Source organism: Podarcis pityusensis (assembly GCF_964106645.2).
Source record: "Podarcis pityusensis genome assembly, chromosome: 11".
In the NCBI taxonomy this organism is placed as follows: domain Eukaryota; kingdom Metazoa; phylum Chordata; class Lepidosauria; order Squamata; family Lacertidae; genus Podarcis; species Podarcis pityusensis.
In genome coordinates this window covers 61,757,599-61,783,796 of record NC_138036.1, presented here as the reverse complement: position 1 = coordinate 61,783,796, position 26,198 = coordinate 61,757,599, and the positions used below count along the sequence as shown (strand labels likewise).

General features: G+C 43.3%; 1 protein-coding gene across 3 annotated transcripts in view; it reads left to right on the top strand.

Annotated features, from left to right (window-relative positions):
- The window catches only part of GDA (guanine deaminase), a 61,262-nt gene that overhangs the window by 9,261 nt on the left and 25,803 nt on the right, over window positions 1-26,198 (top strand). For 2 of the 3 annotated variants that reach the window (XR_013977180.1, XM_080972835.1), the window contains exons 2-6: window positions 5,149-5,237; window positions 8,068-8,239; window positions 9,317-9,404; window positions 9,721-9,826; window positions 21,827-21,854. Coding sequence is in view for 2 of the 3 variants with exons in the window: in XM_080972835.1 (XP_080828961.1) it covers window positions 5,149-5,237; window positions 8,068-8,239; window positions 9,317-9,404; window positions 9,721-9,826; window positions 21,827-21,854 (483 nt within the window). In the remaining variant the exon portion in view is untranslated. Of the gene's footprint in view, window positions 1-2,969; window positions 3,028-5,148; window positions 5,238-8,067; window positions 8,240-9,316; window positions 9,405-9,720; window positions 9,827-21,826; window positions 21,855-26,198 lie in introns of those variants that run through there. The other variant, XM_080972836.1, reaches the window with a different exon arrangement.

The window sequence follows — 26,198 nt, the reverse complement described above, 5'->3', positions numbered from 1 at the left end:
ACAGGGTGCAGAGGCAGCCCGCTGCGACTCACATTGCAAAGCACACCCGGGGCGAGCACACCGCAGCCTCTCTCCACCCCCAGGTCAGGCTCGAAACGACATATATATTCTGCTTAATGTTCAAATGTATTCTCAGTGGTTTACAGAATATAAAAACCAATTGCATTACATTGTTAAAATACAGAATAATTAAAAACACACCATAAATTAAGATATAAACTCCATGATTAAGATATACAATAAAATAATCCTATTCAAGCAGCACTGCAATTGAAACAGGAGACGCAGGTCAAGAGCCACGGATTTGGTGTTACCTGGCACTTAAGCACAGCACGCCTCCACTCAAATACAGTGTAAACCCAATGCTGGCAGAGCAAAAGTCAAATGATTGGGCACATGGTATGAGGTTATATTTCTTAGGCCTCCTGTCACAAACACTTAGAGCTCATAAGGGGGACCTCTGGCAATGGGATACAATGGAGAAAGAGCGCCTTGTACAACAGGGGCACAAGGAGCGAGCAATAGACTCCACTCCAGCAACTGGGGGTGCCAAGACAGAGCACCTTGAGCAGGTACCGTCTCACTGTATGATTCCTGTGTCTTGTCATAACTGTGTTGCTCTCAGATTCTCCACACACAGCAGACAGCAATGTCGTCCAAATGAAAGGGAGGCACCCATCCCCACTTGCAGCTAATGTCTCCATCAGCAAAAGCCAGATCATCCACTCCAACCATTGCAACTGCTGGCCACTCATGCACACTTTTGCCTTGCAAGGTTCGCAGCCCAGATGCAGTAAGCAGGAGAAACTGTCACCATACACAGAGCCTTTCACTGTAGCCCTCCAGGGGAAGAATGTGAGTACACTCATGGTCACTGTATCTCTCCCCCTCCTTACCAATGGTGCTAGTGGAGAGCTCTAGCACAACACTCAGATTTCATCAGCCCTTCTTTTTCATTTCCTCACAAACACCTACTTAGACTCCAGAGCCATATGGTGCCAGCGGCTGCCTATTGCTGATTGCTTTCTCTGTCTCTCACCATGCTCTCCATAGTCCGCTTTCCTACAGGTTAAGGATCCAGGTTAAGGATCTCTGTAGGCCTTGAGGGAAGCCCTCTCCTTAACCACAAGCACTGACCACGATGCTCCTGGCTGTTCCTGCATGGGACTGTTGACTTGCTTGCTCCATGCAGACTCCTTGCACACTTTGTGACAGTACCATATTGGCCAGTACCTTTAAAATTCAAAAGGGAAAAAGAAAAAAAGACAATACCCGAATATAAGCCGCTCCCTTAAAATTCCGCAGTCACTCCCACCTGTTCCGTTTCACTGTATGTCTGTTTCAGCAGCAATATTGTAAAAGCCAATTTTTGTAAGGTCTCTAAGCTTTCAGCACCTACACTTGTCCTCTGCATTGGCTTTGGTCTGGCTACATTTGGGGCCTTTCCTCTTGTCTAGTGAAGGGTTGTTCCCTGAGATTGATCAGGAACATATATTGTTATTCCAGACCAGGGTTCCTGCTGAGCATTTATGATGCTTCCTGTGCCACTAGCATTTATAATTGAAGGTTGGGGTCGAAGGCAGAGGGAACGGACTTCTGGTGTTTTCCGCCATGGTGAACAGCAGCTCCTACAATAGTGGATGCCGGCTGTGCAGCTAATTAAGGATAATTTGAGAGTAATTATCCTTGCAAGCCCCCTCCCAGGGTCGGGGGTGGGTGGGTGAGCTCTCACTCACAGATATCTGCCTCTTATTCCGACGGAATGCAGGGGGCAGGGACGCTGAGTGCATAGCACTGCACGTATCAGAAACTTTTCAACTGTGTGTGGAGATCCTTCTGTTATCTTAAGATGGGTTTGAATTTGGACTTAAGAAACAGGCGTGTTTTAGACGAAAGAGACAAGATAACCTGCTAAATGAATCAGCCACTGACTGGCACGGTTTTGATCTGGAAAGTATTTTTGTCATAATTGGATTGGAATATAAGTGAAGGGGAGCCTTTGTTCTCTCTCTACATTGTATTTGCTGTTTTATGATTCGGCAAACCTTCACTGAAGAAGAATTAATTACTAATGGAATCTAATTATCAATGGATTACGACTGTTAATGGAATGTAAGAGGGAATTAACAAGAACTTCATAATTTTTTATGGATTATTTGAATGAATAGACTGTGTGAAAATGTTGTGAGAATTGGTGGCATTACCTTCTAAAGAGGGCACTAACTTTGATTTATTATGGTTTTGGCAAGACACCAGCTTGTTAGCAGATTGGAAAGGATCAAAGAAGAAAATGCTGGAAGTCTGCCTGGAGCCATGGTCAGATGCCAGTTCACTTTCAGTTTGAAAAGGCAAGATGGCGTGAGGCCATGGCGTAATTGAGAATTCAGCCCTTGAAAGAGGGGCAGGATGCTGAAGATGATTGATTGATTACAACATGAAGCGAAGGACGAATGCAAACAAATATTTCACACAGAAAGTTACAGGATATAAACTTCATTTGCAAATTAATGGCTATGGAATAGCTAAACACGAACGAGAGTTGTCACACCACTGGCTGTTAAAATAAAGAATTAAGATTGGAACTGTTGTACTTGGATTAAGAGGACTGGAGAAGGACCAAGGAATAACATCATCATCCTGATAATCAGAACACGGGAAGTCACCCCAAATTGCTTAATTTGGAACTGGACAATTGTCTCTTTTAATTGTATTATGATTTGGTATTGTATTAATGTGGCTTATATTGGATTGTTATTAATGAAAAATTAATAAAAAATTATTCAACATAAAAAAGAAGGCAGAGGGAAAAACTAATCTCCAGTGATGTGCATGATGACTGACTGCTGCTGTGGGGCTGGCTCTGTGGTGTGTGGTATATAGGTGTGAGTTCTGGGCGCTCCCACCCCCACCCCCCATGACTGTAGTTTCTTCCTTAGCATACAGAAGCTGAGTGGGAGGCATTTCCCATTTTCTCCTGGGAGCTCAAACGGATGTCTCCAACTTCTCAAAAGGGCTGTTGCATTGCAGGTATTGTGGTGTTGTGCGTGATTTGTGCATTGTGACACAAGAAGAATGCTAGGAGTTTGTTAGGGGTGTGCCTGTATGGGCAGCTCACCATTGGCTGCCTCTGACTCCCTGAGTCGTGTGGCTATTGCCCTTTTCTGCTGGTTTCTGTTTTTTTCCTTTGTTATTCTACCCTCTTATCTTGCAGCGAATGTCCACTGCATAGGACTAAGGTTGCATGCTCAACAGTTGCCTGTTCTGGATGGGGTTGCTAATACTAATTTGAGTCTCCCATGCTTGTGCTTGTTGTTAGCCAATCAGGTTACTGATCACCAATTATTGATTTTGCCAATTTTCATAGTTTTGGTTGGAATGTCTGATTGTACTAAAAGGAATGTTATACAGTGCCCAGTTACCACCAGTGTTCCCTTTGTATGGACTTAAGAGAAGACAGATACAACATGCTTTTTTAAATATTTATTCACTCTTATATTGATTAATACAATTCTAATAAAGCAGTACTTCAGAACGTACCACCTACTCTAATACTCTGACACGTTAAGCAAATAGTAGTTGTACTACCCAATACAGCATGAATTGGTTGATCAGGCCAATTAGTAGGACAGAATCTTATAAAGCCAGGCATTGTTGGAGTTAGATGAGGTATGATCCCTTTTCAAGTGTATGTTTGTGTATCCTGAAGATTAACGCTGGACTTTCCCCCATAATTCCTTGCCCAGCTGGGTCCTACCTGATCTCCACCTTATGGCATATAAGGAGTTCATGATCTGCTTGTGCCATCTTGGCACTATCTTGTTATGCCCCGATGCACAACCAAACAGTTGTGCTGTTCTTGCTGTGCCATTTGTTCACTAATGCCCTTCTCCACATCCGTTTGTTACCAATCCTAAACATATTTACTAATTCTGTTACTTCTGCTTAACACTGCAGTTAGACTTCTACTTTCAGCTATTCAAGATATTATGCTTCAGTTAATGTGACCTAACTTAAGCATTTTAATCCCCCTCTTCTATATTAATATAGTTCTATACTATAGAAATTTAATAATTATATGTATTAAAGCTCCTTTGCACAACTGCTATTCTTTCTGATATTGTTCATTCAGAAGTCCTATCAAAGAGTATATTTCTGAGTGTCTTCCTTTTAGAGTTCCCCCTTAAAGCACCAGTGTGTCTGGAATGCCACAAGAGAGAAGCCTAGGGCTAAGTGCCTCTAAGTGTACTATTTTTCTAGCCTCCTGGTAAAAACCATACTTTCTGTTATCTGGGATCATACATGCACCATACATTTAAAGCACTCTTCACACCACTTTCATGCTCATGGCTTCCTGCAAAGAATCCAGATGAGGACTTTGGTGCCACAGAGCTGTTTTATGGACCTGTGAGTAATGTGGTGGGTGCATAGGAGCCAACTCCTAGGAGCTGAGATCCCTTTGTCCCCCCCCCCATAAAATATTTGAGGGGGCTGTACCTCCCCAAAGTTGATGGGCATTGCCATTCAGATGGTGTGTGTGTGCTGCATCTTGTGATGGACTCTGCAGGGTGGGGCTTACCTGCCCCCCCATATATTATTCCAGTTGGCGCCCCTGGTTGGGTGCAAACTCCTACTGCCTTTACAAGGCATTTGGAAGGTTGGGAAGGGCTGGAGCTGGGCTAGGAAAGGATCTGCTGGATCTTAAGTCACAACATATTTAGTGTAGCAAAAATACAAGTTTATCTCCTACCCCCTTCCACCCTTGTTGGTGCAAGTTATGGGGCTGCAGATGTGCTGGTTGCTCCGCTGCTCCTCTAAGCCCCCACTTCTGCCCTGGTATGATTAGAGTTGCATTCCTTAGTAATACAGATGAAAACAGGAGCAGCACAAGGATACTTTAGGTTACAGGAAATAGCATTTGAATTACGAGATCACACTAAAGTCACCAGTGTTATATAGTTTGGAATTATATTGGAAGAGCAATAAAGTGGAACCTTTAATATGAATTATACCTTATATGAAGTAACTTAAAATTCTTTAAAATTAGCCTTGACTAATTTTCCTTCATGTGAATCTACACTAAACGTGAAACACACAGAATCATATCAAAAACAAACATTTGAATGCCTTATACTCTTTTCACTTCCTTAGATTGCATTTTTGGAACCAGCCGAAGAGCAGGAGAAACTGGCAAAGAAGTGGGGATTCAAAGCATCTGACATCCGAGAGCTCAGTAATAAGTATGCATTATGTTTTATTTTACTTTTGTCATCAGATATTTTTGTCTTTATCATTTTCAGTAATGTTGTTGTTGCTGATGATGATAACGAATTGTATTTATGAAATACCTTTTCTGAGTGTTTGGTCTGCTTTGCATTTTCTCCGGTTGTCCCCACAACAGTTCTAACAGCCAGATTAGTACAACTATCTATATATTACAGTGGTACCTCAGGTTAAGTACTTAATTCGTTCCGGAGGTCCGTTCTTAACCTCAAACTGTTCTTAACCTGAAGCACCACTTTAGCTAATGGGGCCTCCTGCCGCCGGAGCACGATTTCTGTTCTCATCCTGAAGCAAAGTTCTTAACCTGAAGCACTATTTCTGGGTCAGTGGAGTCTGTAACCTGAAGCGTATGTAATCTGAAGCATATGTAACCCGAGGTACCACTGTACATAGTATCCCTATATTTTTGAAAGTGGGGGTGCTGATGTTGTCAAACAGGGTAAGTACGTGGTCTGCTGAGATTTGAACTGGGACTTGCCACTCACAAGTCATGCTCCAGTTGTCTTCTAACTTGCTAAACAGGAATGCATGCACAAACATGAGCTCAAGTACATGGAGGAAAGTTCCCCTCCAAAATAGTCCACTGTGGAATATCCGTTTTCAGAAGAAATGTGCCTCTGAAAACCAGTTGCAGGAAGCAGGCTGTGGGCTTCCCAGAATGGGAAGCACCTGGTTTGCCAATGCGGAATACAGGGTGTTGGGTTAGAATCTAGTTAGAGAGACCTTTGGCTTAAATTAAAGCAATTACAAATTTATTCATGTTCTAAAAACCAAGGAAACCATATATTATGGCTCCCACCTTAACTTCTGCTCGATGTTATTGATAAATACTGTTTTTTGTATACAGTTTGACCTTCATATATCAACATTTTGCCTTGACGTTCAGCCCAATCTTCTTCCCTTGCAGGATGGGTATAATGCTGAGTATGAACGTTAAATAAGAATGTTGTTACATGTTGAAAATGGTGACATGGAATACCCATTGGAGGAAATGGATGCAACAGTACTCCCAACCATTTTTTTCCTGTATGGTTCCAAAGACACGTTAAACACCTGACTTTACACTTTCCCAGCTGCTTCTGTGTTCCAAAGTGTCCCATCCAAAGCCGCTTTGTAATTAGGCATTGTAGACAAATTTTGCTTACATTGACAGAAGACAGTTAAATGTGCAAAGCATTTACCTGAGAGAGATCCAGTCTATGGGTACTGCTCCAAAGTGAGTAGCTACAACTGAAGGGTGTGAGCCTTACTTTCAAGTAAATGCATTTAGGTTTGGGGTGTTAATTGGTACTGAAGACAGAATGTTCTTTTAAAATGGCAAGATTTTTATTTTTCATCTTTATTGATTTGCATTTATAAAGCATTGCCAGAACAGGTTGACTTCAGATTCTAGCTGAGTTAATAAGTGTAGGGTGACTTGGGTAGAGGGAAATTGGCAGAGCAGCAAGATATCTCTTTGTTTTACCATCTTGTGAAATAGAAAGGAGGCTATGTTTCAGTTACGCAAGAAACATTTGTGCAGATCACACTTCTGAAACCCAGCTGAGAGAATAAACACATTGACACACAATTCGGCAAAAGTTCATTAAAATTAGAATGCCGTATAATCATGGTTTGCACTCTGTTCAGGTTTGCTTTCTTTGAATGTTAAGATTGTCAAGATTTACTAGTATCATGGAAAGCAAATCTTATTAAAAGTGTTCAGTATAATGGAGGCCTGGTTTATGATTGGGCTGCTTCAGAATTAATGCAACCAGAAAAAGAATTGACTACAGTGGTACCTCGGGTTACATACACTTCAGGTTCCATACGCTTCAGGTTACAGACTCCGCTAACCCAGAAATAGTACCTCAGGTTAAGAACTTTGCTTCAGGATGAGAACAGAAATCGTGCTCCGGCAGCGTGGCAGCGGCAGGAGGCCCCATTAGCTAAAGTGGTGCTTCAGGTTAAGAACAGTTTCAGATTAAGAACAGACCTCTGGAACGAATTAAGTACTTAACCCGATGTACCGCTGTATTTGCCAGGATGTTCATAAATTACATGTGATGATTGAAATGCTGAGAATAATACAGGAAGTGTGGAATACAGCAGAAGTAGACATGAGAGAGGCGAATCAGTATTATATTACTCATAGGAGCAATAAGCATAAAGCAAATATTGTATAACACTTATCTAATGCAATGTTCAGATCATGGACACAATCCACACAAGGGTTATGTGATTCTTTCACTAGGTCAAAGGCCTTATATTTTTCTGTGCTTTTTAACTGTCGACAGCATTTAGTGCTTAGTGATAACAGCTGCCATCTTCCTCTAATGCAACTGAAGGGTTCTAACTGAAATGAAATTCTAATGTAACTGAAGAATGAGCTATCAAATGTTACAAACAAACAAATATTAGCCCTCTTCGAAGGGCATTTGTGGGGTTATCAGTGTGTTGATGAAGAGAGAAGGGAGAAATGCAGGGTCCCCAATTGCCTGTGCATGTTCAGGTTGGATGCTTTTAGGCTCTGCTTGAGGTGACTAAATGGTAGGGCAACCAGTGGGTGCTCCCTCCATGTACTGAGAGCCCCACACTTGTCTGTATTGTTCTTTGTGAAATGGAAATTACTCTTTTGTTCAAAAGTGACATTTGATATTTATGTGCTGTGTTGTTGTTTTTTACTGCGTGCTGAAGCTGAGGATTGTTCCACAAGCATATTATTAAGACCCAGGGCTTAAGATACTTATGGGAATAATATTTTAAAACCTGTTTTTCTTCTTATTTTTTCATGCATTTTCTCCTCAGTGAATTCTTCATGCCAGGTTTGGTTGATGCACACATCCATGCTCCACAGTATTCTTTTGCAGGAACACGAATCGATCTGCCTCTTTTGCAGTGGTTGAAGGAATATACCTACCCAACAGAAGCCAAATTCAAAGACAATGATTTTGTGGAAGAGGTGTACACTAGAGTGGTGGTAAGTATGTTCTGTCTTGAGGGTTAGGATAGTTTATGCCTTTGTAAAGCAAGAGCATTTCAAGTGGATATGCTGAAATAAAGGCAGCCCGTTAGATTCTCTAATCCTCTTGTGAGTTCCACATGTACACATGTACAATAAGAAGTACAGTAGGTGACAAACATTTGCTTATAAACAATTTATAAACAAAACATTAGCCACTTGAATAACTAGTAAGCCAGCAGCTTTCCAGGGTTTGAGATGCAACTCTTTCCTAGTCATACCTGGAGATTGAGCCTGGGAATAGTTGCACACGAAGCATGAGTTCTGTCTGTGAGCTGCGACCCTTTCCCAGATGGGTGACTGGCTCCCAAGGTGCAGTTGTGTGTGTGTGTGTGCATGGGCATACACACATGTACACTTTCTCTGGTAGAATTTGGCTTAGTTAAGTTGCTTGAATATTACCATCTTCAGTGGAACATGTTATCAGAAATAAGCATGCTTATTCAGGCAGTACCTAAGGCTCAATTGTTGGAACCGTTTGTGGTGGTCAGCATGAAGCCTAAATGAAATTCAGTGATATAAGTGTCAACATGATGTTGTATGTTATGATACACAGTTTTAAATGCAGTAAAAAAGGAGTGGGGAGACAGAATGGAATAGCAGACTGATAAAAAAGAAGAAGCTAAGATAGAGAAAAGATAGAAGAAATGGAATTTGCACATTACCTTGCACTTTTTTATACTAAATAAATATTTAAAAGAATTAGAATACTAGGGAGGAGAAAGGCAAGGGGAGGAAAACAAGCACAAAGTAGAAATTTAGAAACATGGGTGACATGTTATAAATGTACCGTGCAAGTTAGAAACAGGGAATCTTTTTAAAATGAGTTGAAGATGCTATAACAGAAACATTTTTTCCATTATGTATAAACTCATTTCTTTTCTTTTTTTCTGTTGCCTCTGGCCACTTTTTTGCACATTACAAAAATCTGTGTAGTCTATGGTGACTCCTGAAATTTGCAGCCGAAACAATTTTGTCTAGAATTCATTGCAGGACTGTTTCTGCAAATAACTGAAACATAGTTCTTTTTTACAGAGGCGAACGCTTAAGAATGGCACAACCACAGCCTGCTACTTTGGAACAATTCACACAGATGCTTCTTTGCTTCTCGCTGATATTATAGGTAAAATGATAATGGCTTTCCACAACTTAAATAACATAAGAATTAGGTTGCTGGTTCTGATGAAGTGTCACTCTGATTGTATATAGCGTCTCTCGCAATGGGTGGTCTCATGTCTCTAGAAAAGCTTGCAGGCAGCATGATGGAGACTAAACACCACGTCTTATTTTTCTTCAGCAAAATGAAGGTTGCAGGTTAGCTGTGGAGATCAGAGCTCACAGCCTGGGTTTACAAGGAGAGCTTTCTTAGTAGGTTTTAAAAAGAAAGGCTTGCCAGAACTGTGAATTGAAAGCATTGTTTTGAGTTTTGTTCTTTACAGATAAATTTGGCCAGAGGGCATTTGTGGGTAAAGTTTGCATGGACATCAATGAGAGTTTTGAAGAGTACAAGGAAACCACCACTGAATCAATCAAAGAGACGGAAAGGTAAAATACTTTCTTCATGTACAAATTAGGTAGCATATTTTTCTAAAAGTAATGAAATTGGTAAAACATAGAATCTAAAAGTTAAATAGAAGACTTGATTAAAACATAAATATTGAGCTGTAATATGACCACAGAATCTAAGTATCCTGCTACAGCTATTTTTATAACCATGTTACATTCTTAAGAATGCTTACCCTTGAAGTAAACTGACAGAGACACATTTCTTCTTGAATATATTTTTAAATGCTCTTGTAATTTTTTTAAGCTTAAGGTGTCTATTTCTGACTTCCAGAAGGGATTTAGCTTGCATCCGGTTTACAAAGAGAGTTATCAAAATAAGCCTGTTGAAAACAAAGGGGGGATAGTATTAAATATCTAAGTATTGTGCATGTAACGTTGTTAGCAAATCTTGGGTCACTGAAGTCATGTTTTTGGAACATAAAATGGTAAATATATATATAAAATACATAACAATATATTTTGGATAGTTTAAAAGATTTTGAGGATTATTTATACTTCTGTCTTTACAGATTTTAAGCTAAAAAAAAAATTATGTTCCTCTTATATTGCTTTTGGAGTTTCTTCATCACATCCTCCTCCTCCTCCTTTTTCCTCCACCCTCTCAGATACTTTCCCTTTTGTGTTGTGTCCTTAAACTGGAATCCTGATGGCGGTACCTGTCTTATTGTTCATACTTTTGTTTGATTGTTGCTGAAATCTAAGGTGCAAGTGGATTCCTCCTTGCCCCTGTCGCAGCCCCTTGTGCCCAGAAGGAAAAAGGCAGATTATTATGCTAACTGATAAAAAGAATCATAGGATTGTAGAATCATAGAATCATAGAGCTGGAAGAGACCACAAGGGCCATCGAGTCCAACCCCCTGCCAAGCAGGAAACACCATCAGAGCACTCCTGACATATGGTTGTCAAGCCTCTGCTTAAAGACCTCCAAAGAAGGAGACTCCACCACACTCCTTGGCAGCAAATTCCACTGTCAAACAGCTCTTACTGTCAGGAAGTTCTTCCTAATGTTTAGGCGGAATCTTCTTTCTTGTAGTTTGGATCCATTGCTCCGTGTCTGCTTCTCTGGAGCAGCAGAAAACAACCTTTCTCCCTCCTCTATGTGACATCCTTTTATATATTTGAACATGGCTATCATATCACCCCTTAACCTCCTCTTCTCCAGGCTAAACCTGCCCAGCTCCCTTAGCCGTTCCTCATAAGGCATCGTTTCCAGGCCTTTGACCATTTTGGTTGCCCTCCTCTGGACACGTTCCAGTTTGTCAGTGTCCTTCTTGAACTGTGGTGCCCAGAACTGGACACAGTACTCCAGGTGAGGTCTGACCAGAGCAGAATACAGTGGCACTATTACTTCCCTTGATCTAGATGCTATACTCCTATTGATGCAGCCCAGAATTGCATTGGCTTTTTTAGCTGCCGCGTCACACTGTTGGCTCATGTCAAGTTTGTGGTCAACCAAGACTCCTAGATCCTTTTCACATGTACTGCTCTCAAGCCAGGTGTCCCCCATCTTGTATTTGTGCCTCTCCTTTTTTTTGCCCAAGTGCAATACTTTACATTTCTCCCTGTTAAAATTCATCTTGTTTGTTTTGGCCCAGTTCTCTAATCTGTCAAGGTCGTTTTGAAGTGTGATCCTGTCCTCTGTGGTGTTAGCCACCCCTCCCAGTTTGGTGTCATCTGCAAATTTGATCAGGATGCCCTTGAGTCCATCATCCAAGTCATTGATAAAGATGTTGAATAAGACCGGGCCCAAGACAGAACCCTGTGGCACCCCACTAGTCACTCTTCTCCAGGATGAAGAGGAACCATTGATGAGCACCCTTTGGGTTCGGTCAGTCAGCCAGTTCCAAATCCACTGAGTGGTAGCATAGTCAAGACCGCATTTTACCAGCTTCTTTACAAGAATATCATGGGGCACCTTGTCAAATGCCTTGCTGAAATCAAGGTAGGCTACATCCACTGCGTTCCCTTCATCTACCAGGCTTGTAATTCTGTCAAAAAACGAGATCAGGTTAGTCTGACATGACTTATTTTTCAGAAATCCATGCTGACTATTGGTGATCACAGCATTCCTTTCTAGGTGCTCACAGACTGTTTGCTTAATGATCTGCTCCAGAATCTTCCCTGGTATTGATGTCAGACTGACTGGGCGGTAATTATTTGGGTCCTCTCTTTTCCCCTTTTTGAAAATAGGGACAACATTTGCCCTCCTCCAGTCGGCCGGGACTTTGCCTGTTCTCCAGGAATTCTCAAAGATGACTGCCAGTGGTTCTGAGATCACATCTGCCAGTTCTTTTAATACTCTTGGATGCAGTTCATCTGGCCCTGGAGACTTGAATACATCTAAACTAGCCAAGTATTCTTGTACTATCTCCTTAATTATTCTGGGCTGTGTTTCCTCTGCTGAATCATTTGCTCCAAATTCTTCAGGTTGGGCATTGTTTTCTTTATCGGAGAAGACTGAGGCAAAGAAGGCATTGAGGAGTTCAGCCCTTTCTGTGTCCCCTGTTTGCATTTCACCATCTTCTCCTCTGAGTGACCCCACTGTTTCTTTGTTCTTCCTTTTGCTACGAACATACCCATAAAAGCCTTTTTTGTTGCTTTTAACCTCTCTAGCAAGCCTGAGTTCATTCTGTGCTTTAGCTTTTCTGACTTTGTGTCTACACGTGCTGGCTATTTGTTTGAATTCCTCTTTGGTGGTTTCCCCCCTTTTCCATTTTTTGTACACATCCTTTTTTAATCTTAACTCAGTTAAAAGTTCTTTAGATAGCCACCCTGGCTTCTTTAGGCACCTTCCATGTTTCCGTCTCATTGGTATTGCCTGACGTTGTGCTTTTACTATCTCCCTCTTAACAAACTCCCAGCCATCATGAACTCCCTTTCCTTTTAGTATTACTGTCCATGGGATCTCACCCAGCACTTCCCTAAGTTTTATGAAGTCGGCTTTCTTAAAGTCAAGAAATTGAGTCCTAGTGTGCTTGGCTGCTCCTTTCCGCTGTATAGTAAACTTCAGAAGAGCATGATCACTCGCACCTAATGATCCTTCCACTTCTACCCCACTAACCAGGTCCTCAACATTGGTTAGGACCAGATCTAAAATGGCTGTTCCTCTTGTTGCTTCTCCCACTTTCTGGACAATGAAGTTGTCTGCAAGGCCAGTGAGGAATCTGTTTGACCTTATGCTCTTGGCTGAGTTTGACATCCAACAAATATCCGGGTAATTGAAGTCCCCCATTACTACTATCTCCCTTCTTTTTGCATGCTTGGCCATCTGTTCCAGGAAGGCATCATCTATGTCCTCCGTTTGGCTTGGGGATCTATAGTAAACTCCCACAATGAGGTCACTGTTATTCTTCTCTCCCTTAATTTTGACCCAAATGCTCTCACTTTGGCTTTGAGGTTCTAAATCTTGGATCTCTTCACAGGTATACACATCCCTGACATATAACGCCACTCCTCCTCCTTTCTTGTCTGGTCTATTTCTCTGAAATAGATTGTATCCCCCCATTATTACATTCCAATCGTGGGACTTATCCCACCAGGTTTCAGTGATGCCTATTATGTCATATTTAGTTTGCTGTACCAAGAGCTCAAGCTCATCTTGTTTATTTCCCATGCTTTGTGCATTAGTGTACAGACATTGAAGTCCATTAATCATTCCCCCGTGTCTCTTATTTAAGGATTTTTTCCTCCTACCACTAGGTCTGCGTGCTGTTTGCTCCATTTGGTCTATGACATTTGGATGATCATCTTCATCAATTGATAGACTCCTACCTTCAGGAGCACTGTCTCCCTCCCCCACATTAGTCAGTTTAAAGCCCTCCTGATGAGGTTTCTGAGATTTTTGGCAAAAACATTTCTCCCAACCGTTGTGAGGTGCAGCCCACCGCTTGCCAGAAGTCCATCTTCAAGAAACTGCAGTCCGTGATCTAAGAATCCAAACCGTTCCTGTTTACACCATTTGCGAAGCCAGCTGTTCACTTCCACTATTTTTCCCTCTCTCCCTGGGCCACGTCGTTCAACTGGGAGGACAGATGAGATGACAATTTGTGCATTTAATTGCTTCAATTTCCTGCCCAGAGCCTCGTAGTCTCTTTTGATCTTCTGGAGGCTATTGCTTGCAGTGTCATTGGTTCCCACATGAACCAAGAGGAAGGGGTATTTGTCAGTGGGTTTTATGATTCCTTGCAGTCGTTCAGTTACGTCTTGGATCTTAGCCCCAGGGAGACAGCACACTTCCCGAGACATCTTGTCAGGCCCACAGATCACTGCTTCTGTTCCCCTCAGTAGGGAATCCCCTATCACCACTACACGCCTCCTCTTAGGTTTGTTCGGGGTCCTTCCGTGAGCTGTCCGTTCCAAGGTCGCCTGCACATTCCCTGAGGACTGACTTTGCTGCTCGTTGTAGAGTTGGAAGGTACCCTCAAGGGCAATCTGTTTTTTTTTTATATATATAAATATTTATTAAAGTTTTCACAATATTACATATGAAAAAGAAAAAAGAAAAAATACAAAATAAAAAACAGTTAAAAACAATTCCATCTTTTCATCGCTTATATTTCATTTGCTTGTTTCCTGGACCTCCTCATACCTCCCTTTTTTGTATTCCAGTTCAATTTATTAATTCAGCAATACCTTTCCCTCCTTATTTTATCCTGATCTTTATCTTAATATATTATAGCATTAAATTTTTACCTATTAAAAATCCAATTTTTTCATATTCTTTTATACCATTACAGCTAGAAACCACTTAACTTCAATCCAACATCATTCTAACATTCATTAATTTTGCAATATTTCTGTAAGTAGTCTTTAAATTTCTTCCAATCTTCTTCCACCGACTCTTCTCCCTGGTCTCGGATTCTACCAGTCATTTCCGCCAATTCCATGTAATCCATCATTTTCATCTGCCATTCTTCCAGAGTGGGTAGATCTTGTGTCTTCCAATACTTTGCAATAAGTATTCTTGCTGCTGTTGTAGCATACATAAAGAAAGTTCTGTCCTTCTTTAACACCAATTGGCCGACTATGCCCAGGAGAAAAGCCTCTGGTTTCTTCAAGAAGGTATATTTAAATACCATTTTTAATTCATTATAAATCATCTCCCAGAAAACCTTAATCCTTGGGCACGTCCACCAAAGGTGAAAGAATGTACCTTCAGTTTCTTTACATTTCCAACATTTGTTATCGGGCAAATGATAGATTTTTGCAAGCTTGACTGGGGTCATGTACCACCTGTATATCATTTTCATAATATTCTCTCTTAAGGCATTGCATGCCGTAAACTTCATACCTGTGGTCCATAACTGTTCCCAGTCAGCCATCACTATGTTATGTCCAACGTCTTGTGCCCATTTAATCATAGCAGATTTCACCGTTTCATCCTGAGTATTCCATTTCAACAGCAAGTTATACATCTTTGACAAAATCTTAGTTTTGGGTTCTAACAATTCTGTTTCTAATTTTAATTTTTCCACCTGGAAGCCGATTTTCTTATCCAAATTGTACGCCTCCATTATCTGATAATAATGAAGCCAGTCTCGCACTTTGTTTTTTAGTTTTTCAAAACTCTGCAATTTCAGTCTATCTCCATCTTGTTCCAAAATTTCCCAATATTTCGGCCATTTGACCTCCATATTGAGCTTTTTCAGAGCTTTCGCTTCCATCGGTGACAGCCACCTTGGGGTTTTATTTTCCAATAAATCCTTGTATCTTATCCAGACATTAAACAATGCTTTCCTGACAATATGGTTTTTAAATGCTTTATGTGCTTTGACCTTATCATACCACAGATATGCATGCCATCCAAATACATTGTTGAAACCTTCTAGATCCAAAATGTCAGTGTTTTCAAGAAGCAGCCATTCTTTCAACCAGCAGAAAGCTGCTGATTCATAGTAAAGTTTAAAGTCTGGCAGGGCAAATCCACCCCTTTCCTTTGCATCAGTTAATATCTTAAATTTTATTCTGGGCTTCTTGCCCTGCCAGACAAATCTAGAAATGTCTCTCTGCCACTTCTTGAAGCAATCCATTTTGTCCACAATTTGCAATGTTTGAAACAAAAACAACATTCTAGGCAATACATTCATTTTTATCGCAGCAATACGACCCAGCAGTGAAAGCTTCAAATTTGACCAAATTTCTAAATCTTTTTTCACTTCAGCCCAGCATTTTTCATAGTTGTCTTTAAATAAATTCCCATTTTTTGCTGTCATGTTAATCCCCAGGTATTTCACTTTCTTAACCACTGTTAAACCTGACCTCTCTCTCTCGATCGGTGTTAAATTTTTCTCTAAAACCTTGGTTTTTAACTTATTCAGTTTAAATCCTGCAACCTGACCAAATTCTTGAATCAGTTCTAAAACCCTTTTGGTACTAGATTCTGGCTCCTGTAACGTCAATACTAAGTCATCTGCAAATGCTCTCAATTTGTACTGTTTAGCTCCGACTTGTATACCTTTAACCAACTGGTCCCTTCTAATCATATTCAGCAAAACCTCCAGGACCGATATAAAAAGCAATGGGGAAATTGGGCAACCTTGTCGTGTCCCTTTTTCTATCTTAAATTCTTCTGTCACCACATTATTTACAATTAGTTTAGCCTTTTGTTCTGAATAGATTGCACTTATACCGTTTTCGAAGCCTTGGCCTACCCCCATCCCCTGTAGGTTCTTCTTCATAAAACTCCAAGAGATATTATCAAAAGCTTTCTCCGCGTCCACAAATATCAAAACTGCTTTAGTATTTATGTTCACTTCTGGTTTTTCCAAAATATCAATTATATTCCTCGAATTGTCAAACAAGTGTCTTCCCAGGAGAGAGCCCGCTTGGTCTTTATGAATCTCTTCCATCAACACTTTTTTCAATCTCTTGGCCAAAATGTCTGCAAAAATTTTGTAATCCACATTAGGTAAATGATATGGGGCGGTAGTTCTTAAGCTGAGTCTTTTCAGTCTCTGTTTTCGGTATAAGTGTAATATACGCTTCTTTCCACGACTCTGGTGCCCTTTTCCCTTCCAATATTTCATTGCAGACTTCCTTTAAAGGTTGTACTAACCACTCTTTCAAGGATCTATAGTATCTAGAAATCAGTCCATCCGGTCCTGGAGATTTAGCCAACTGCATATTCTGAATGGCACCTTCTATCTCCTGTTCAGTTATTTTGTAGTTCAACATTAATTTGTTTTCTTGAGAGATTTTTTGTAATCCATTTGTTTTCAAAAATTGATCTACGTCAGTTTCTTTCTGTGGCCCTTGTGTATATAGTTGTTTAAAGTACCTCTGGAAACAATTTCTAATCTCAGCTGGGTTCTGTATATTCCTTCCTTCCACTTCTAAATTTGTAACTGTATTTAATTTTTGTCTTTTTTTCATTTGCCAAGCCAACAATTTCCCACATTTATTAGCCGACTCGAATGTCTTTTGTCTCATTTGTTTAATTTTCCATTCTATCTCCTGATTCATCATTTTCATATATTGCACTTGATATAACTTTATTTCTCTCAAAATCTCTTGCGACTTTGGTTTTGCTCTCAATTTTTTTTCACTTTCCTTTATTTTCTCCAAAATTTTATCCTTCTTCTCATTTTGGGTTCTCTTCTTTAATTCATTCTGTTGTATCAGGAACCCTCTCATAACCGCTTTACTTGCGTCCCAGATTACTCTTTTTTCCACATTGGTGCTCATATTTATCTCAAAGTAGTCTCTCAAGGTTTTTTGGGCCTTCTTAAACACTTCTTCATCTCTGAATAAGGTGTCATTCATCCTCCATCTAAAAGAGCCAGTTGGTGTTAGTTTCATTTCCATCTTAACAGCAGTATGGTCGGAGCAGGTTTTTGGGCAGATTTCCACTTTTCTTGTCTTTGGTGCCATTCCTCTAGTTACCCTTATTTGGTCAATTCTTGTCCATGTCATTTTGGCTTCAGAAAAGAAGGTTCCTTCTTTAACCAAGGGGTTCTTTGTTCTCTAAATATCGACTAAGTCCAAGTTGTCTGTCATCTCAAAATAAGTTTTCGGTAGTCTACCATCCTTAGTGACTACCTGTCTTCGTGCCTTGTCCATATGTGTAGATACCACTCCATTCATGTCTCCCATCAAGATCACATGATAATCCAAATAGTCCATCAGGGTCTCATGCAACTTTTTAAAAAAATCGGATTTCCCCTCATTTGGTGCGTAAATTCCTACTATCAAAAATTTTTCTCCTTGTGTTTGAATTTCAATTGCCACAAATCTTCCTTGGTCATCTTTAAAGATAAATTTCAGTAATAATCTCTCCTTTGCATAAATCACTACCCCTCTTTTTTTAACCTTGTCCGATGAAATAAACTCCTGACCAAGTCTTTTATTAATCAATAGTTTCCTGTGTAACCTTGTTATATGTGTTTCTTGTAAACAAATCAAGTCCAATTGTTCCTTTTTTAATAAATGAAACACAGATCTCCTTTTCCGAGGGGAGTTCAAACCATTACAATTCCAACTTAGTAGTTGCAGAGCCATGATGTAGTTACTTTGCTTCTCCTCCAACTGCACCCAGTGCCTGTTCCTGTTCTGTCGGTGGTATCACCTTCTTCAGGCGGTCTTTTAGTTCCGGAGGTAAATCTGGTGTGTCTAAAGTTTCACTTACAAGTGCTCTTAGCTCTCCTGTAACTTTCTTCTGCAGGTCTTCTCCGTGGTCTCTCCAAAATTTATCTTTGTCGTCTTCTGATCTTATTTTTATCTTCTTCCCTTTATAACTGAAGGATAGGCCTTGGGGGAATTCCCATCTAAAAATGATTCCGTTACTTCTCAACAGGGCAACCAAATCTCTATAATTGGACCTAAGGTCCAAAAGATGTTTCGGAATATCCTTAAATATCTCCACTTTTGACTGATGTATTTCCAAGGTCTTCTGGAAATGCAGACTCAAGATTTTGTCTCTCTCCTCTTTTGTTCGGAGGGTGATCAAACAGTCTCTCACCCTGTTCTTCCTCCCTCCTTTTCCAAGCCTAAAGGCACTCACTATCTTGAAACTATCCTTCCCCAAATCTGGGTTCCAAAAGTCTGCAAATTCCTGCGTAAGAAATTCAATCAAATTGTCTTTCTCCAATTCAGGTACGGCCCTGACCCTTAAATTCGCTTGTTTCTCCTTCAACTCAATCATAGACAGTATTGACTTGTGGTCTTCAAGTTGTTTGTGTAACGGTGGTATCTTCTCTTCTAGAACAGTGGCTGTAGCAGTTGCAATTTCCTTTGCCTCTTCGGCTGTCTTTCGTGTCGAAGTGGATTCCTGCAGTAATTTCTGAATAGTTTCTGTATTGGTATTTACCTTCTGTCCCAAATTATTAATACTTGTGGTGTTTTGATCAATTTTGCCCGATGCCTCGGCTACTTGTTTACTTATTCTTTCCAAAGATTCATTAATTTTGCCTAGTGCCTGAGCCAGGGCATCGTCAGCTGCCATACCTTTAGGTTTAGGTTGTGCCGATGAGGTTGCTGTTGGTAAACCAGAAGGGCCAGATGTCGATGCTCTTCTTTGCAGCCCACCATCTGTGCGAAATACTCTGCCAGACCTCATTGCTTGTAACAAATCTATCTTCTCTTTCCCATCTGCCATAACCCTCAAGATATAGCCCAAGGTCGATCTCACGATCAGAGTCAGAGATGTTTTGAAGTGGAAAATTCCCTTAGCCCAGCTGCAGTTGTAACAGTTTCAAACTTCCTCTAGGGGGACACAGTAACAGTCCAAAATGTCTTAAAGTAATTAACTTCTCCCTTTCGCCCCCCCAATTCACCAAAAGGACAAAAGTTTCTATCTTAGTTGTTTCCTGTTACTTTAAAACCAGAAGAAGCCAGTCAGCAATATTGTATCTTAGTTGTATCTCAGATGCAGAGTTAACTGTCAGAGAGTACTTTCAGCAACAGCGCAATTCTCAATACGGCTTTCTTACTGTCACTGGGAACCTGTTCCAGGGTTTTAAGCGGTGGATTTTAGCTCCTCTTCCTCTCTTTTTTTGCAGGGAAATAACGTTCAGACCTTTTCCCCCTCCTCCCCTGCAATCAAGGGGGGAAAATCGCTGTTTTGATGTTCGAATTATAATCCTTTTCCAACGTCTTTTAAGGTTTCCGCTTACAAGTTCATTGCCTTACTCCATTTACAAGAACGGAAGGCAGACTTCCTGTTTATGCCTCTCCGCTTCGGTGCCAAATTAATTATAAAGTTCCTTTAGTTCCGAAATTAGCCTACTCACGGATCATTGTTTTGCAGCCAAATTGTCCCAGGAAAAAGGTAGCGCTCTCCGGTAACGGCTACGCGGCTTCACTCCACGGAAGAAGCAGACGACTCACAGCACCGCGCCACTTCCCCACTCTGCTCCAGAGCCCGTAGCTGGACTCCTTTGCCAATTGGGGGGGGCGCAAACGGTGCCCGCCGAGTCCCACGATCACAGGCTTCACCCGCCTGTGATTTTTGAAGGGTCCCCGCTGCGCCGTAGCGGTACAGACCCGATTTCCGCAGAGCCGGTTCCCTCCAAGTCAGAGGGAGTCCGCCATTACCGATGGCGCCACCCCGGAAGGGCAAGGGCAATCTGGTCCAACCCTCTGCAATGCAGGAATCACAGACACACAGGGGTCACAGACAGAACTTCTCTATCATGTTTAGCTTCATTCGAAAAGTGTTGAATAACCAAAGTTTATATGCATATTGTTAAACATCTTAACTGAACCTAGCAATAAAGTGCCAATGTGTTTTATGTGTACATCTGAGAGACTCAATACCAATGTACACCACATTGGGACGTTTCTCTAATGGCTCCTTGGAATTTCTTCATGTCTGTGCAGGAACTGCCATGCGCAGGAGCATGTTTCTAGTGCCCACATTTAGGATGACTTTTAGTGGCATCCAATATACATGTGGCTGATAAGGAACCCGCTTTCTTACAGCTGCTACAACATGTGCTGTACTTGTGTGTGACTCTCCCACAGTATCAAAGAAAAACTGCTGCTAATGTTGCTTATTTAGTTAATTAACCTGTCTTCATAAACCTTCAAGGAAATTCTCATTTTTCCTACATACTTTAAAAGAAAATAAATGTTATTTAAAGGAGATGCAGGGGAGGTAGACAGTATCAAAGAAATGAATGAAAAACAGATCTTAAATTAGAGCTTAATTTTTTTGTGGACAGAACTATTGTAAATGAAACATCGATTTTGCCATCTAAAAATAAGGCAATAAAAATAGAATTCGTTTAGGTTTGTGATACACAGCCAAAATTAAGTTTTTACTTTTTAAAAGAAAAATACTGCCATTGTAGTATATAATTATGTTTTCACTTCATTTCACATGTTATCTATTTAGTTGTCACAGGAAGCATAGTAATGACCACTTGTCTGCTGTTAATTACCAACAGCTTGTGTAGATTTGAGATAAAAATCCTTAGCTGCTGTACATTTGTACAGTCCTATTAACCTCACTGAAAAAGTGATGATTAACTGTGTGATCACATTGTCAAACGATCCATACGAAAATATCTTTCTGTTTGTACACATAATGGGGGGGGGGTGGCCTGCATGTGGGGGCTGAATAATGAGGCAAATTGAGTTGATGTGTAATCCACTCTGGAGGGACCCAGTGTTTCTGTAAAATTCATCCACTTTGGCCAAAAGGGAAGGGAGTTGTAACCATTTTTAAATTCACCATTATAGTGATTATAGTGATTGGGGACCACTTTGTTTTGTATAGAGATGCTCAGAACCCAGAATACAAATCAAAGCAGAGACGACACACGACAATTCAGAAACAGATCAGAATTTTGTTAAAATGCACAGATACAAGGTACACCCCTGATACAGAAACACAGAGGGACTGACATGCACAACTATAATGCTAATTTTAAAAATGGTTGTAACTTACCCTGGGACCTCATATTAAAGGACGGATAAATCTAGATGATGATGATGAATATATTTTTTATATATTTTAACTTCCTACCCCAATCCTTTCAGGTTTGTTAGAGGAGTACTGGACAAGAAAGTAAGTAGAATTTCCTTTCCTTTCCCAGAACAGTAACTGGTCATGTTGTACTCCCAGGGCATGCATATTTCTATGTAAATGATAAGATGTTTTCCTATGTAAAAGGTTAGGCTGTATGGTAGGGGTCATTAACATTTTGAATTTTGACAGAGTTTGGGGGATTCTGGTCACAAAATAGCCACTGTGGGGCAGGGCATAACACAAAATGGGTGCCATGGGGAGCATGGCAAAACACAAAAATTGAGAGACAGCCCACCCCTGACAACTTTAGGCTTACCTGATCCTGACTGTGTAGATCACACAACTTTGATTTTTACTGATTTCACACCTGTTATGTAGTGTAGTTTCACCCTGGGCCAACAGGGGGATACTGTATATAGTTTTCACTCAGGTCTGTAGATAGTTTTCACTCAGGTCCGCGTCTGTTATTTTAGGCGGGAACTCTGGGCTGTTGTGGTTACAATGTTGACAGCCGGCTGCCTATAAATACAGGCCGGCTGAGCTGTTCGCAGTCAGTTCTATTCCAGCTTACCATAATAAAGAGCTACTTGAAGAAATCGCTGTGCCGGCTGCTATGTCAACCCACGACTCAACACTGGCGACGAGGATGGGATGGATGGACATCAGAGCACAGCCAGATGCGGCCAGCCTCTGAACTGAGCTGAATCACTGAGCTGAATCACAGAGCGAAATCACTGAGCGAAATCACTGGGCAGAACCAATTCAGAGCTGACTGTTCTGGCTAGAGCACTGTGTTCCATCCTCCTACCTCGCTCGGTTCGACTGCTACCTCCAAGCCAACGAGCTGACAGCAGTATCAAAGGATCGGAAGCGGGGCCTATTCCTCAGCCTCTGTGGGCCTGAGGTGTTTGAGACGGCCCGAGCGTTGGTTGCGCCTGAAGCAGTCCAGGCAACACCATGGGACACGATCCAAGAGAAGCTCCGCAACCACTACGCACCAAAGCCGTCCAAGATTGCTGCCCGCCATGCGTTCTACCACCGGAACCAGGCAGAGGGGGAGTCAATCAACAACTACACCACCGCCCTGCGACAGGCTGCAATGCACTGTGAGTTCCGAGACTTAGACGATGCCCTGATGGATCGAATCGTCTGCGGGGTCCGGGACATCCATCTGCAACGGCGCCTCCTAGCCAAGCCAGACCTCACGCTACAGAAAGCCATTGAGGAGGCTGTGGCCTCAGAAGCTGCTGAACGCTCCGCCCAGGAGATCCGCAAGTCCAGCAGCCCGCGTCTTGCTAGGGAGCCAGTTCCGGTGCATCATGAAGAGGCCAGCAGTGAGGAGGCATCCTCCAGTGAAGACGATGACGTGCACCAGACAAAGCGGGAGCGCAGGAAGTTCCAACAGAAGTCCAAGGGCCAACCGGAATGTGCTGGCTGCGGAGGCAACCATTCCCGTGCCAAGTGTCGATTCAGAGACGCCATCTGTAGGAAGTGTTCCAGAAGGGGCCACATTGCTAAGGTCTGCCGATCGGCTCCGTCTGACACCCCCCCTTCATCGACTCGCAAGTCCAAGTCTTCACTCCAGTCTGCCAAGGAAAGTTGTTTCGCTCTCACCAACTGCCGCTGCCCGTCTGGAACCACGATTGGCCAAACCGACTCGCCTACGCGACGCAAGCTGAACGTCACGGTGCTCATTGAAGGAGCTCCATGTGACATGGAGATCGACACCGGGTCTGCCCTGTCCATCGTGTCATGGAGCACCATCAAAAGACTGGTACCCAGAGTGTCCAAAAGGCAACTCGACTCTCACCGCGTACACCTGAGAGACTACCAGGGAAACGACATTCCCGTGGTAGGCGTTGGCCGGTTCCGGATCGCCTTCAAGGATTTTTCGGGCCTGCTCCGGTTGGTGGTGGTCGAAGGTCAGCGGCCAAGCCTCCTAGGGCTAGACTGGTTTGATGCCCTCGGCCTGGAAGTCACCGGCATCAACTGCATCTCTAACGCAGAGACTGAGGGTCTGGTCAAAGACTTTGCCGAGGTTTTTGACGGCACCTTGGGCCAATATACAGGTACGCCCATCTCCTTTAGCCTTGATCCACAAGTCGCCCCCATCAAGCTAAAGCCACGCCGGGTTCCCTTTGCTCTCAAGGCTAAGGTGGACGAACAACTGGACAAACTGATCGCCCAAGGAGTTTTGGAGCCGGTTGACCACGCAAAGTGGGAAACCCCCATCGTCACGCCTGTCAAGCCAGATGGGTCGGTGAGAATCTGCGCTGACTACAAGTGCACGATCAACAAGGCACTTCAGCAGCACGCTTATCCGGTTCCTGTTGTCCAACACCTGCTGCATTCCCTGGGTGAGGGTAAGGTCTTCGCTAAGCTGGACCTTGCCCAAGCCTATCAACAACTGCCAGTCGATGATGCCACTGCTGAAGCCCAGACGATCGTCACCCACCGGGGGGCTTTCCGTTGCCGCCGGTTGCAGTTCGGGGTGAGTGTGGCTCCTGGCATCTTCCAAAGCCTTATGGAGCGTCTCCTGCAAGGGCTTCCGGGCGTGGTACCATATTTTGATGACGTCTTGGTGTCTGCAGACTCACACCAGCAGCTGTTCGAGCGCCTCCGTGCCGTGCTGACCAGGTTCCAGGAGGCCGGGCTCAAGGTAAAGAGGGACAAGTGCCAGATCGCCGTTCCACAGGTAGAGTTCCTGGGCTATCTTATCGATGCCTCCGGTCTTCATCCAACCACATCCAAGATCCGCGCTATCCAGCAGGCCCCCACCCCAAAGAACAAAACGGAGTTGCAGGCATTCCTGGGGCTGCTGAACTTTTATAACATGTTCCTGCCCCACAAAGCCACAGTGGCTGAGCCTCTTCACCGACTCCTTAGCACTAAGACGCCTTGGGCCTGGGGTCATCGGGAGACGGCGGCCTTCAACGCGGTCAAGGCTCTCCTTTCTTCAGACAGTGTGCTGGTACAGTACAGTGAATCCAGGCCGCTGGTCCTTGCCTGCGACGCCTCACCTTTTGGCATCGGTGCTGTCCTTAGTCACCGTTTTCCAGATGGAAGAGAAGCACCGCTCGCCTACTTTTCCAGGACACTATCTCCGACGGAACGGAATTACAGCCAGCTCGACAAGGAGGCATTAGCACTTGTGGCTGGAGTGAAGAGGTTCCATGAATACCTCTATGGCAGGACTTTTGACCTCATCACTGACCACAAGCCACTCCTGGGCCTCCTCGCCGGTGATCGTCCAACTCCACCGGTCCTCTCACCACGCATGCTGCGATGGACTGTTTTCCTGGCTGCCTACCACTACCGGCTCATCCATCGCCCGGGGAAATCGATGGGCCATGCCGACGCTCTCAGCCGTTGCCCTCTTCCAGCATTTGTGGAAGACCCGGCTCCAGCTTCATCGCTCCTTCTGATTGAGGATCTTCCGGCAGCGCCTGTATCGGCTGCCACTGTGGCCTCCGCATCTGCCCAGGATCGCACCATCAGCCGGGTGCTCAACTGGGTGTGGAGGGGGTGGCCACAAGGGCCTGTTGCATCGGAGTTCCAGCCCTTCGCAACCAGACAACATGAACTCTCAGCTCATCGCGGCTGCCTGCTGTGGGGAGACCGCGTCGTGATTCCCCAGGGACTCCGTCAGCGCGTCCTGGAGGCTCTGCACGTTGGCCACCCGGGAATTGTCAAAATGAAGGCGTTGGCTCGGTGTTACGTCTGGTGGCCTAATATGGACGATGCCATCACTGCCTGGGTGTCCGCCTGTCAAGCGTGCCAGGAGTCGAGGCCTGCACCACCGGCAGCTAAGGGACACACCTGGGAGACGCCAAAGACACCCTGGTCGAGGGTGCACATCGATCTGGCTGGCCCCTTTCACGGCCGGACCTTTATGGTAGTGGTGGACGCCTATTCCAAATGGCTGGAGGTCGCCCTGATGCCCTCCACCACTACCGAAGCTGTCATCCGGGTGCTGCGAGGCCTGTTTGCAACGCATGGGTGTCCTGATGTCCTTGTCTCTGACAACGGACCGCAGTTCACGTCAGGCACGTTTGAGCGGTATCTTTTGGGACTGGGCATCCGCCATGCCCTAACGGCACCCTTTCATCCATCCAGCAACGGGCAAGCGGAAAGAATGGTGCGCTCGACAAAAGAGGCACTGGCGCGCCTGGACCGGGGAGACTGGCATGAGCGGGTCGCCGAATACTTGTTCGTGCAACACATCACCCCTCATGCGGCCACAGGGAGGAGTCCTGCTGAACTGCTTATGGGCCGCCGCCTCAGGTCACCGCTCGACCGGCTACACCCAGACTTTGCCGTGGCTGAACCCCCAGGCTGTGCCAACGCACCACGGTCATTTGTCCCAGGAAACCAGGTCTTTGC